This window comes from Lemur catta, chromosome 10, assembly GCF_020740605.2.
Source record: "Lemur catta isolate mLemCat1 chromosome 10, mLemCat1.pri, whole genome shotgun sequence".
Lineage (NCBI taxonomy): Eukaryota > Metazoa > Chordata > Mammalia > Primates > Lemuridae > Lemur > Lemur catta.
In genome coordinates, this window is record NC_059137.1 from 70,235,962 (window position 1) to 70,248,896 (window position 12,935).

Consider the following 12,935-nt stretch of genomic DNA (forward strand, 5'->3'; position numbering starts at 1 on the left):
TTCAAAAAAAGGGAAAGAAACGAAAAGAAAAAAAGCATGCATAGTCTGATTACCTTTGAGAAGGGGGAATATAAGAGTGGAGGAAGAGAAGCAAAAGAGATGTCACTCTGCTCTATAAATTTCTGTATGATTTTAATTTTTAATGGGAAATGCATTCGAGTTATACTTTTTTAAAAGAAATATTGAAAGAAAAGAATGGAATGTTCTCTGCTGTCTCTCAAATGAGTCCATTTCTTCAACCTAGCCACGAAAGTACTCTCTCTGGTGTTAGCCCTGCAAGATTAGCACGATTTTTCAAGCCCAGGAATGAATCAAAATTTGCTTGAATTGTCCATATAATTACAAGAAAATGTGATGTTTTTGAAGCCTCAGGCATCTACATGCGTTATCATCGGTGCCCCGTTACTCAGTTATTTTACTTCACTTTGAGCAGTGGGATTGCTGTTGTGACTTAGAGATGTAGGAACTAGTCCAGTTCCTAACAAGTTTGAACCAGCCTAGAGTTAAAATGGCTTAAAACCAATTAGAAAAGTCATCATTTACTGAGATTTTAATGATGGCAATACCACTTCAGAAAGACCCCAGAAAGTAATTTAAATAATGACTTTGTTATTAAATAACTTCTCGGCCGGGCGCGGTGGCTCACGCCTGTAATCCTAGCACTCTAGGAGGCCGAGGCGGGTGGATCGCTCGAGGTCAGGAGTTCGAGACCAGCCTGAGCAAGAGTGAGACCCCATCTGTACTAAAAATAGAAATAAATTATCTGGCCAACTAAAAATATATATACAAAAAATAAGCCGGGCATGGTGGCGCATGCCTGTAGTCCCAGCTACCCGGGAGACTGAGGCAGGAGGATCGCTTAAGCCCAGGAGTTTGAGGATGCTGTGAGCTAGGCTGATGCCACGGCACTCACTCTAGCCCGGGCAACAGAGTGAGACTCAGTCTCAAAAAAAAAAAAAAAAACTTCTCATTTTTTTCTAGGAATGTTTCATTAGGTCTTAATTACTCCTGACAGTTTGGTGTGGATTGTAAAGTACTGATTGAACCTGTCTCTGAGTTGAATTCAAAGACACCAACCGCTATGATGAAGGCAATGTGGGAATATAAATTCAGGTTCAGAATTTATTTATTTTTCCTTACAAGAAGCTAAAAACAAAAATATTTGGCTTAGCTAACATTTATTGCCATTGAATACCTCTCTCCTCACCTCTCCTCTATCCTTTCTTCCCTCTCCCCTCCCTTTCCTCTCTTCTCTTTCTTTCTTTCCAACAATAATCTGACACTAGCAGGTACACAGAATGAAATTATAACTACAACCAACTTTACTATAATCTATGCCTATTTTCCATTGTATTACATTTTTCCTATTTAATGATGCTGTTACAGAATAGAATATCTTTTTCATTGTGTCTTATCACAAATCTAAGACTGAGCTCATCTTTCCCCTTCCGGACCTGCTCCCTTCCCAGTTCTGCCTGTGTCCCTTCACAATGGCCTTCTTTTACCCATCAGCCTCTCCGTCGTATTTGCTATCTCCCTCTCGCCCATACCGTGTTCAAACCCTATTTGACTCTTCACTTAAAATGTGTCTTTTCCTCTCCATGTCCATTGCTACTGACCCTGGTTAAAGCCTTCATTGTTTCTCACCTGGACAGTTACACTGGCCTATGTTCTTCCTGTTTCCAGCCTATCTTCCTGATAAACACTGGAGGCAGAATTATTTTCCTAATACTCAGATCCTCTCACTATGCTGGCAAACACATTCACCAGTTCTCCATTACCTACATTTTTTTTTTTTTTTGAAGACAAGGTCTTGCTCTGCCAGGGAGGCTGGAGTGCAGTAGTGCCGTCACAGCCTACTGTAACCTCGAACCCCTGGGCTCAAGCAATCCTCCTGCCTCAGCCTCCCGAGTAGCTGGGACTATAGGTGTGCACCACCACGCCCAGTTAATTTTTTCTATTTTTTAGTAGAGAAGGGGTCTCGCTCTTGCCCAGGTTGGTCTCGAACTCCTGAGCTCAAGCAATCCTCCCGCCTTGGCCTCCCAGAGTGCTAGGATTACAGGCACGAGCCACCACTCCCAGCCATAAGCCACTTATAATAGAAGAGATTTGAAACACTTCTTCAATAAATATTTTAAATTGAAAAATGGTAAGACATTGTGGCTATTCTGCATGATTATAAGCCCCGTGGTGGCAGAGGCCAGATCTGGCTGAGTTAGTTCATTGTCCCCAGAACCTCCTATCTTGTCTGGCACATGAGAAGTGGCCATTAAATACTCATTGAATGAATAAATTGATGTGGCCATGTCCAAACCACCTGGGTGGGCAATTGTTATTAACAGGTCTGTTATATTGCAGCCAAAATTTAATTTTTCAGGGAATTGTGAGAACTTTCTATATGTTTAATGTTCATAGCACACCGAATTGCCATTCAAGGAAGGAATTCTTTCTCTAAGAGTCTCCCCTTTAAGAATGACTGCATAGCGGAATGCTCAGCTATCCACAAGGCCTTACGTGTTTGTGAAAGTGTATACTTTTATGAACTTGTGAGAGCCAAACGTGAGGTTATATCTACTTGCAAATTACTATTTGTTACCACCTGTACAAAACTGCCAACAGATTTACATATTTGTTTATAAATAGATAGAGAAGTGGCATTTTTCACTATGCATTTCAACAAGCAAACTAAACTTAATGCAAGCAATTAAATAAACATAAAGCCAACCACATATAAACATTACATTCCATTTCTGAGGGGGTTAAGTCAACACTGAATTTCTTCTCTTTCCTTAAAAAATTTTAAAATGACCTAAACTTATCAACTGTATCATCTAGCCAGCACAATCACAAAGGTGACAACTTGACTGGCTCAGTTGTACAAGGGATAACTTCTCACACACTCTACAGAGGTTAGAATGTACTTGCCCTCTTGGATTCTAAGAACACCACATGTGTTCAGAAAGAAAAGAAAAGAAAAGAAAAGAAAAGAAAAGAAAAGAAAAGAAAAGAAAAGAAAAGAAAAGAAAAGAAAAGAAAAGAAAAGAAAAGGGGAAGAGGAATGAGAAGGGGAAGGGGAAGGGAAGGGAAGGGAAGGGAATGGAATGGAAAGGAAAGGAAAAGAAAAGAAAAGGCATGGTGGCCCACGTCTGTAATCCTAGCACTCAGGGAGGCCAAGGCTGGAGGATCACTTGAAGTCAGGAGTTCAAGACCAGCCTGAGCAAGAACGAAACCCCGTCTTTACTAAAAAAATAAAACAAAATTATCCAGGCAACTAAAATAGAAAAAAATTATCCAGGCATGGTGACACATGCCTGTAGTACCAGATACTCAGGAGGCTGAGGCAACTAAAATAGAAAAAAATTATCCAGGCATGGTGACACATGCCTGTAGTACCAGATACTCAGGAGGCTGAGGCAGTAGGATCGCTTGAGCCCAGGAGTTTGAGGTTGCTGTGAGCTAGTCTGACGCCATGGCACTCTAGCCTGGACAACAGAGTGAGACTCTATCTCAAAAAAATAAATGAATAAAAATAAAAATAAAAATAAAAAAAAGAAAAGAAGGAAGTCAAGGAAAAAGGGAGGAAGACAGAGAGGGAAAGGAGAGGAGAAGAACACATAAATACCCAAACAGGGGTGACAGTCAAAACATCTAACAACTGATCTGGCAGAGGCATTAACCAATCAGAATGGGTGCTCAATTGATCACAACAGATGCCAGCCTTAAAAAACTAATTATAATTATTAATAATTAGTTTTCATTTCATTTACTAAATATGTTTTTAAATATTATAACAAGTACCTCATAAATGCAGAAGTACATCAGGCAGGATGCTAGGTCAAGACGCTTCATTGAAGTATTAAGTGCCAGAGAAGATGTTTATACTATGCCTCACAGTAAATGACAACTTTATAAGCAATGGCCCAAGGTGAGACAAAAAGCAAAGAATACATTCACAGCATATTGGACATTTTGCAGGAAATATAAGTCACAAGAGAAGTAGCTCAAGTTACCCATGAAAGAGTACATAGCTAGAACTCAAGCAAAACTATCCATAGTCACTGGATATAACAAAGAAAAGATGTGTAGTGTAGAACAGTGATGACTGACACAAATTCAAACTTGCATCTTCATAAAAAAAAGACTTTAAGGATATGAGACATTCCTCATTGTAGCTTTAGCAGTATAGTAAATCCATTTATTCTGCTAATCACAAAGGAAAATAAAAAGTTACACAGCCATCAATATAATAAAATCTTTGATGTTGGCTTTGAAGTAGAAATGGAATATTTTATTTAATTATATAAGAGGGTTAATTAGGTCTATCATGTATGTTATACCTGACCATAGCATAATATGTTAAGATTATTCAGAAGAGAAGTATGATTGATGAGTCAAAGGCATTTTAGAATAATGTATAACCCCAGGACCATGTGTCACCATTGGCCCGAAATAGTAGCAATACAAATTTTTGTTTAACAGATTGCTATGTAAATAAATTTTAAGGATGTATATGTTCGTGTGTAGTCAATATAATGAAAATGAAATTCACTGTGATTTTGCACTAACCGCATAAGCACTTTCTTTGGAACTGCTGGAGTTCTGGTCACCGTAATACCACGTAAACTGGAAGTCCTGTGACTGGGGAACGTGCGACATCTCAGCTTTGCTTTTAAATTCCAATGTCAAAATGGTAGGAGGTAAAAGAATACTAATAATGATCTGTTTAAAAAAAAAGCAAAATAAGTAGCAGGGGTTACACAGGGGTACATATTATGCAAATAACAAAACCAGAATTTAAGTGTATATAAAATATCAGACCCATCCTCAATTCAATGTGTAGCCTGATTCTATGCATATTTTTTGAATCAGCTATCTCACTTCTAGAAGTGAATCTCTAAAAAATACTCATGCGTACAAGCATGTATGGGTAAGGATATTCATTGAAGGGTTATTTGTAAAAGCAAAAACAAAATACCATCAACCTAAACATCTATCTAGAGAGAAACAGCTAGTATGGAAGAACCAAACAGTGGAATACCATGCAACCATTAAAAACACAAGGGCAGGCTGGGTGCAGTGGCTCACGCCTGTAATACTAGCAATCTGGGAGGTCAAGGCAGAAGGATGACTTGAGGCTAGGAGTTCAAGACCAGCCTGGGTAACAGTGAAAAAATTTAAAAATTAGCCAGGTGTGGTGGCATGTGCCTGTAGTCCCAGCTACCCGGGAAGAAAGATCCCTTGAGCCCAGGAGTTCAAGGTTGCCCTGAGCTATGATGATACTACTACACTCTAGCCTGGGCAACAGAGCAAGACTCTGTCTCAAAAAAAAAAAAACAAAAAAAAAACCCACAAAGGCAATGTTGAATATAATGAAAAGTTATCCATGCTGTATTGTTTTAATTAAAAAAAAAAAAGCAAATTACAGACATTCCTTAGTATCTGAGGGGAATCAGTTTCCCACAAGGATACCAAAATCTTAGGCATCCTTACATACAATCTTAGGTATCCTTATAAAATCCCTTATATAAAATGGCTTAGTACTTGCATGTAACCTATGTACATCCTCCTGTATATTTAAAGCATTTCTAAATTACTTATAATACCTAATACAATGTAAATGCTATGTAAATAGTTATTCTGTATTAGTTTTTTTATTTGTATTTTTTTTTATTATTGTGTTATTTATTATTGAGTTTTTCCCAAATATTTTTGATCCTTGGTTGATTGAATCCACAGATGTGGAATCCCTGGATACGAAGGGCCAACTGTATAGAATATACAGTGATCCATTTTTATAAAAAAAAAAAAATTAAAATTTTTAAAAATATATAGGTATACACATTTGCCTTTAAAAGTTTTAAAATATGTATGCCACGTTGTTAGTATTTACCCCTAAGAGTACTACAGCAGAGCAGTAAGAAATATTATTATTTTTTAGAGTCTCACTTTGTCACCCAGGCTGATTCACCCAGGAATGCAGTGGTGCAATCATAGTTCACTGCAGCCTTGAACTCCTGGCTTCAAAGGATCCTCCTGCCTCAGCCTTCCAAATAACCAGGACTATAGGTGTGCACTACCGTGCCAGGCTAATTTTTTTTTTTTTTTTTTTGTAAAGACAGTGTCTCACTACGTCACCCAGACTGGTCTAGAACTCCTGGGCTCGAGCAATCAATCCTCTCACTTCAGCCTCCCAAAGAGCTGGGATTACAGGCATGAGCCACTGCGTCCAGCCAGAAGTATTATTTTCTAATGAGTACATTGCCTTAATAATTTTTTAAAGCCATTAAGTAAGTATTGCCACATAAAATTTATTCCTATTATAAAATCAAGAATATAAAAGCACACCAAGTGTCACCTTCTGGTAGTTCCATCTCCCATGCTACACAAATATTTTCTCTGTCAGTAAAACCCAAGGAAGGTATAGATCCAGACATCCACAGTTTTTTCATTATACTTCTATCATTCATGAATCATTAACAGTCTTTTCAAAAGAATTTTTGTGTTCAATTTGTATGGCCTTTCAAGGTAAAGAGTTTAGAAGATTCATTAAATGCTCTGAAAATCAACTTGCTGAACACTATCTCTTTGAAGCTCAAATTAGGCCTTCGTATTCTGGGATTCAGTGATCAAAAATAAGATTAAACCTGACTATCTAACATTCATGATTAAATACAGTAAACTGAAGTCATATCCTGTCAACCTTTCTTTTTTTTTTCATGATGAAATGACCTTGTATCATTCTGTTTAAAATTTGATCTCCTGTGAAGATTTTCTGGACTTTCTCCAGTTCTAAAAGGAGTTTGTGTGTTTTCTTTTCAGATATAGAACCCAAAATACATGCACTCTTCCAGGTCTGGGAAAATCATGGTTACCAAGCGTAATGATAATATTGCACTAATTAATTCCTGACCCACTTTCTGAAGAGGCCTCACGTTCTGTTGTCCTTGTCCACGGCAGAACAATTGGCTTAGGAAAACAGTAATCAACAGCATCAATGTCCTATCTCCAAGGGATAGGTTGGAGCCTGCTATACGAAAAGCATTTAAATGACTTTTCCCATCCACATAGCTCTGCACAGTCTTTCTGTAGTCTTCATTCATTTGGAATTAGTTTTATTAGGACATCTTACAATTATTTGCAAGTGTGTTCCCAAAACTCACCAGCCACACACTGACAAATTAGGATCCAGGCACTGGAGAAAAAATGGTTTACTGCAGGTCAGAGACGTGAAGTAGCTAAGTTAGCATTTTTCCCTAAAACTCACTCTATGTTTTGGGGCAAAAACATTTAGTCTTACTTCACTTAAATCTCTTTTTTGGTATGAAGTATATGAAGAACAAGAATTCATTAAGTTCTCAGTAATAGGGATTTCTAGTAAACTAAAGTATGCACAGGACACAAACATGAAGAGAATTATTTCTACCAGCTATCTATATGCCATCCCACTCCCAGAACATTTAAAAGAGTTACTGCTTGAGTAGCTAGACGTGGACACATTCACATCTCTGCTTCATCATCTCCAAGGCTGAAATCAAAGCAGATCAAAGGAGAACTTCTGAAAATAATGGTCGTTTCTCCAATTTTTATTAAAGAGGAATCTACATGAAATAATTTTTGATTGACATATTTCTTATTTCTATAATCTCACCAGTGGAAAATGTGCAAGGTCTTTTATATATTGTATACCTTATATTTTTTATTTCTTTGCATTTTCTACAGTGTGTCCACCAAAAGTATATTTTTTAGTACAGTCATTCTATTTGGGACATATCATATTTTTAAGAATTCTAGAAAGAATAAAAGTGAAATATAAAATATAGTCTTATGTACCTCTTAATATTCATGATTTATCTCCTTTTATTTGGTTTCATAAGCATACATACTTGTTAAGCTTGGCAATAACCCTAAAGTGTTAGGCTTAGGTTTGATGTTAAAGGTTAAATGTCCATAGTGGTCAACTAAATTATTCTTAATAATTTAAGATGAGGCTGGGCACGGTGGCTCAGGCCTGTACTCCCAACACATTGGGAGGTCAAGGCAGGAGGATCACTTGAGGCCAGGAGTTTGAAACCAGCCTGAGCAATATAGCCAGACCCCATCTCTACAAAAATAAAAAAATTAGCCTGGCATGGTGGGGCGTGCCAGCTACTCAGGAGGCTGAGGCAGGAGGATCAGGAGTTTGAGGTTGCAGTGAGCTATGATCACACCACTGCACTCCATCCTGGATGACAAAGTGAGACCCTGTCTCTAAAATATATAAAAAATAAAAAATAAGATGAGAGATGAGGCTGAGAATTTTGAGCTGGTTAGTGATGTGAACAAAAAATGTCTTTGAGGGCAGCCTTATGAAACAGTCACTTGTTTCCTGAAACAACATATTCCATGAGCAGAACAACAGAAAATTGCCGATTTTATCTAGTTTAGTATCTGTTTGTTATCTATATTCTTACGCTGACAAATATTTCACTAAAAAGTCACATTTGCTTTTTTGATAATTATCAGAATTAATGGTATTTAGTAATAACAAAACCTTGCATACGTTTGTACAGGTACATGCTTTGAACCACTTTCCCATGATTATATCTTTGTGGTGGACAGGGCAGGTCCAATTATCTCCATTTTTTTAAAAGAAACTGGCAGTGGGAGATAAAGTACTTTTTACAGATTCCTCTGAGAAGGTCCCAGCTCATCTGTGAGAATCAAAGATATTGGTTTTCCTGAAAATACACTTCTGGAACAAGAAAAAAATGGAACTCAAGAGTACAGAATTTCACACTAAACTGACATTCAACTCCATAATGTGAGTAAATTTACCTTTAACCAAGAGTTTTTCCTCATTTTCAGGCGCCCCATCCACATGTCTGTCAGCAGCATTTGGGTGCACGTGTGCGAAACAAAGGGCCGCAGCCCTCCAGACACAGCCAGCTTCAGGCAGGTGAAATTGCTCCAGTTCTTGAGCTCGTACGTCAACAGCTTCATGGCCATCCGCTCATTCTGCTTGAACGCCTTCTCCAACACGTCCAGGGCGAGCTGGCCAAACTGTCTGCAACCACACAGGGCCGAGTGGAGAAAACAAAGGCCAGTGAGAGGCCTGCATTTTTAGAAACATTTTAGAACATTTAGAAAGATTCTAAAAGATTAGAGGTGAGACTCAGAAAACATTAATTATTAGGCTTTATTAAAAAAAAATAGCCAACAGGTGAACAATCTTAGTTTGCAGAAATTATGTGTTAAAGGCATTGCTGCTCAGGAAAGGGACTGGTCGCCCTTTCCTGAAGGAACAGAACTCCCGGGTTCACGCTGTGGCACACAGAATTTAATTTACACCTGAGCTATTCCTGGGGAGAACCCACTCCACACTATACGACAACCTACACATAACTTGGTTTGGGGCTCTCTGATAAGCCCTAATAAAAAATTGTTTCACAGAAAAGACTATTCAGAACTAAACTAGCAACTAAGGAAAGTTGTAGAACCACTTTTTTTTTTTTTTTTGGTAAAGATTTTCCAAAATATACAGATGACTTCTGTAAGAAACTAGACCTAAACCTAGAGACAGCCTCAGGGGATTTTCCAGAAGGAAAATTTTCTCTGAAAAGCAGACACAGTCATTCTTTGAAATTTTTAAAATCAGAATTACAAATTAGTTTCCATTAACTCTAGCTTCCATTCTTGCTTCACTGCTATAACACTCGTAATTTTTTAAAAATCAAGAAACATGTTTAACTTTTCAATCTTCCACCACTACTCTCTGGTTCTTTGCTACAATGCATTCGTTTTCCCACCTGAAAGATACTAAGAGAAAACAACAAATCTGAATGTGACTTAGCATCAAGAAGTTTGAGAGTTGACCAGGGGTGGTGGCTCACACCTGTAATCCTAGCACTCTGGGAGGCCAAGGCAGGAGGATCACTTGAGCTCAGGGGTCCGCTTGAGATCAGGGGTTCAAGACCAGCCTGAGTGAGAGGGAGACCCCATCGCTACTAAAAAAAATAGAAAAAATTAGCCGGGCATGGTGGTGCATGCCTGTAGTCCCAGCTACTCAGGAGGCTGAGGCAGGAGGATTGCTTGAGCCCAGGAGTTTGAGGTTGCTGTGAGCTAGGCTGACGCCACGGCACTCTAGCCTGGGCAACAGAGTGAGACTCCCTCTTAAAAAAAAAAGAAGAAGAAGAAGAAGTTTGACAGTTGGGAGGGGCTTTCAAAATCATTAACTGACTATCTTATAGTTTGGCAACTAAAGGCCAGAAATCTGGTCAACTGACTTGTCCAATTACTAAACAGCTGTACTCATGACTTCCTTTATTCACAAAGCTCCTTGAAATACTTAAAGACCTTTTTGAATAATGCATAGTCCCTAAAATGGACCACCATAAGTCCACTTGTCTTACAAGTTCTAAGCGGAGGGAGATAAAAGCGTCTAACCATTCTAAGAACTGTCGATGTTTAGTATGAACTGAAGAGAGAACTCCTACTTTGAGTAATTTTTCAACTCTTCCGAGGCATCATCCACCATGTGGCTCTCCTTAGCTTCGTGGGCCATGGCTCGGTAGAGGATACAAGCAATCACTGCTTTCACTGTGGCCTCCTCTCCATGCTGCCAGAAGAACATGGCCATCTTCTGCCTTTTCATTAGCACGGCCCAAACCAGCAGGTCATTGTGAGGGTAAATGAAGCCAGTCGACTCGAGATCATCTGATATATTTTGTTCTTCTTCTGACTTCTTCCTTGATATATGAAGGACTGCAGACTTTTCCTGTTGGAAAATAAAATAGGACTGAGTTTCCAAATACTCAGATGCATGATGTTTTACCTAATGCAACATGGCAGGTATCCTAGAGATATTTTTTCAAATCACTACTAAGAAAGAGATGGAAATAACAACAGGACTTTAAAAGCCAGCATGCAAAATTTAGACCTTTTTATGGTAATCTATTTCTTGTTGCATTTAACAGATCCAGAGTCCCTGAGCTGAGATACCTTAAGTTCATTTAGCACACCTTAAAGGGGTACCCCTTTGGGATAGACCCAGTAACTACATGACAACTTTCAATTTCTCACGGAAATGGGATTTAAAAAAAAACCAGCCTGGCCTTAGCAAATAGATTCGGTATCTTCCCCTTAGAAAAATGTTAGCAGTGTTGCCAACAGGCAACCAAATAGATTGGTTTTATATTTCCTTTCCTTTATTCTATCTCTCCATGATAGTAATAGGTGATAATAAAATAATATTCTCCACTTACCCTTTATAGCTCATCTCAAAAGCCCCTCAGCACCCCCATGTGCTCCTATATCACTTTGGTTTTGGTGGGGTTTTATTTAATTTTTTTTTAAAGATAGTCAAGTGAAGCAGCGGGAGTGGAGAAGGAGCAAGGGAATCTGTAACTGGCTGTGATCAATTAGTTGTAAACACTGCTGCACTCAGACCAGCCAACGCCTATATCACTTTGTACGTCTCCACTTCGATGCTCATCATACTGTACTAGGTTATTGCTTTGAGGAAAGTGGGACCATGTCTCGCAGTACAATATTATATCTTCTCCTGCCCACCCACCTCCCAAGTTGAACCAAGCACTCAGTGTAATGCCTGAAAAATAATAAAGACTCAATATTATTCTTTTTAGTTTGAGGTGTCATAGCAAAAAATTGTCATTGGTTTCCTCTATTTCTGTAATTAAAGGAATTTGTGTTCATTGATGTTGCCCAAGGGTGATTTTATAAAATACCTTTTCACCCCAGGAGCTGTGGAAAGCAAACCTCTTTCAGCCAACAGAGTGACCACTTCCATGGCAACTCTTGAGCAAAAGCATTTATCCCCCGAGGAAAGTGGGACCAAGGAGGCATGGGGCGAGGAAGAATAACACACGGCATACATGCATACACACACACACATACACACAGCATTGTTGTCATACTGTGACATTTGGATAGGATTAATTTCCAGAAAGCCCCACAGGGGAAAAAAGAAGATGCAAAAGATCAGTGTGGAAGAGACCTGAAGGAGAAGGAAGCAGCCTTCGCATGCAAGTCGCCTTAGGGAAAGGGTGACAAGGGTGTGGTGTTGGACTAGCGATCACATTTCTTTCAGTTCCATCTCACAGACTGCCTGCCTGAGTCACCGTCTGGACATGGCAGAGGTAGGAACGAGGAAGAGAGGCTGAAGTGCGAGCCCAGACAATCATTTAGCTGCCAGTGCCATGTCCTGGCCCTTTGCTCCTTGTTGTTGGAGGACAGCTGTGTTGTGCTTTTGACTTGCACCATCTGTTTATGGCATCTGTAAGTCGTCCCTTTGTTTGCACCTCCCTTTCTCCAACATTAAGTATAGACACAGTCTCAATATGCAAAACCCACCTCACTTCCAGGTCTGAAAACAAGTGAGTAGTACCTTGAGCTTGTACGGCTGGGCAGTTCTAAAGAACTGGGAATGCAGCGCACTCTCCGTGGACTCCTTTCTGTTTCCCGAGTGGCGTTTCCGGTGCTGGGAAAGGTTTTGAGCAAAGCTGGTCATTCTCTGGCACATGTTATTTTATTTTTAAAATAAGACAAAAACGGGGAAAAGAAGATTACAGTGGTAATGACATTTTATTTCTAGACAACAGTGAAAACCAAATATAATGTGTCCTACCAAACATCCAATGGCTCTCTCTGCCCCTCATCCGTGCTCAGCACCCAACAAGAATCTCTCATGAGCTCCTTATCATGCACACTGTTATTTCCTAACATCTCAGAGAACACACTTTTTGTTCCCTATTATATATCTGCATTCCTTCTCTATGTGGAAATTCCATTAGAATCAATGGATGTTCTCTACGTGGAACAAGCTCAGAACAGGCAATAAAGATTTACTGTTCTGATAAGAAAAAGTTCCCATTCCCAAACAGCTCCAAGATAAAGGCTAAGTTAGAAAGTTGTACAATTTTTCCAGGTGTTATATAATA

General features: G+C 39.0%; 1 protein-coding gene across 1 annotated transcript in view; it reads right to left on the reverse strand.

Moving 5' to 3' along the window:
- Nucleotides 1–12,935, reverse strand: part of TRPM6 (transient receptor potential cation channel subfamily M member 6) — a 119,224-nt gene that overhangs the window by 64,161 nt on the left and 42,128 nt on the right. The window contains exons 16-19 of the mRNA XM_045562611.1: nucleotides 12,383–12,475; nucleotides 10,473–10,753; nucleotides 8,815–9,043; nucleotides 4,567–4,719 (exon numbers count right to left, since the gene is read on the reverse strand). Of these exons, the coding sequence (XP_045418567.1) occupies nucleotides 4,567–4,719; nucleotides 8,815–9,043; nucleotides 10,473–10,753; nucleotides 12,383–12,475 (756 nt within the window). The remainder of the gene's footprint in view (nucleotides 1–4,566; nucleotides 4,720–8,814; nucleotides 9,044–10,472; nucleotides 10,754–12,382; nucleotides 12,476–12,935) is intronic.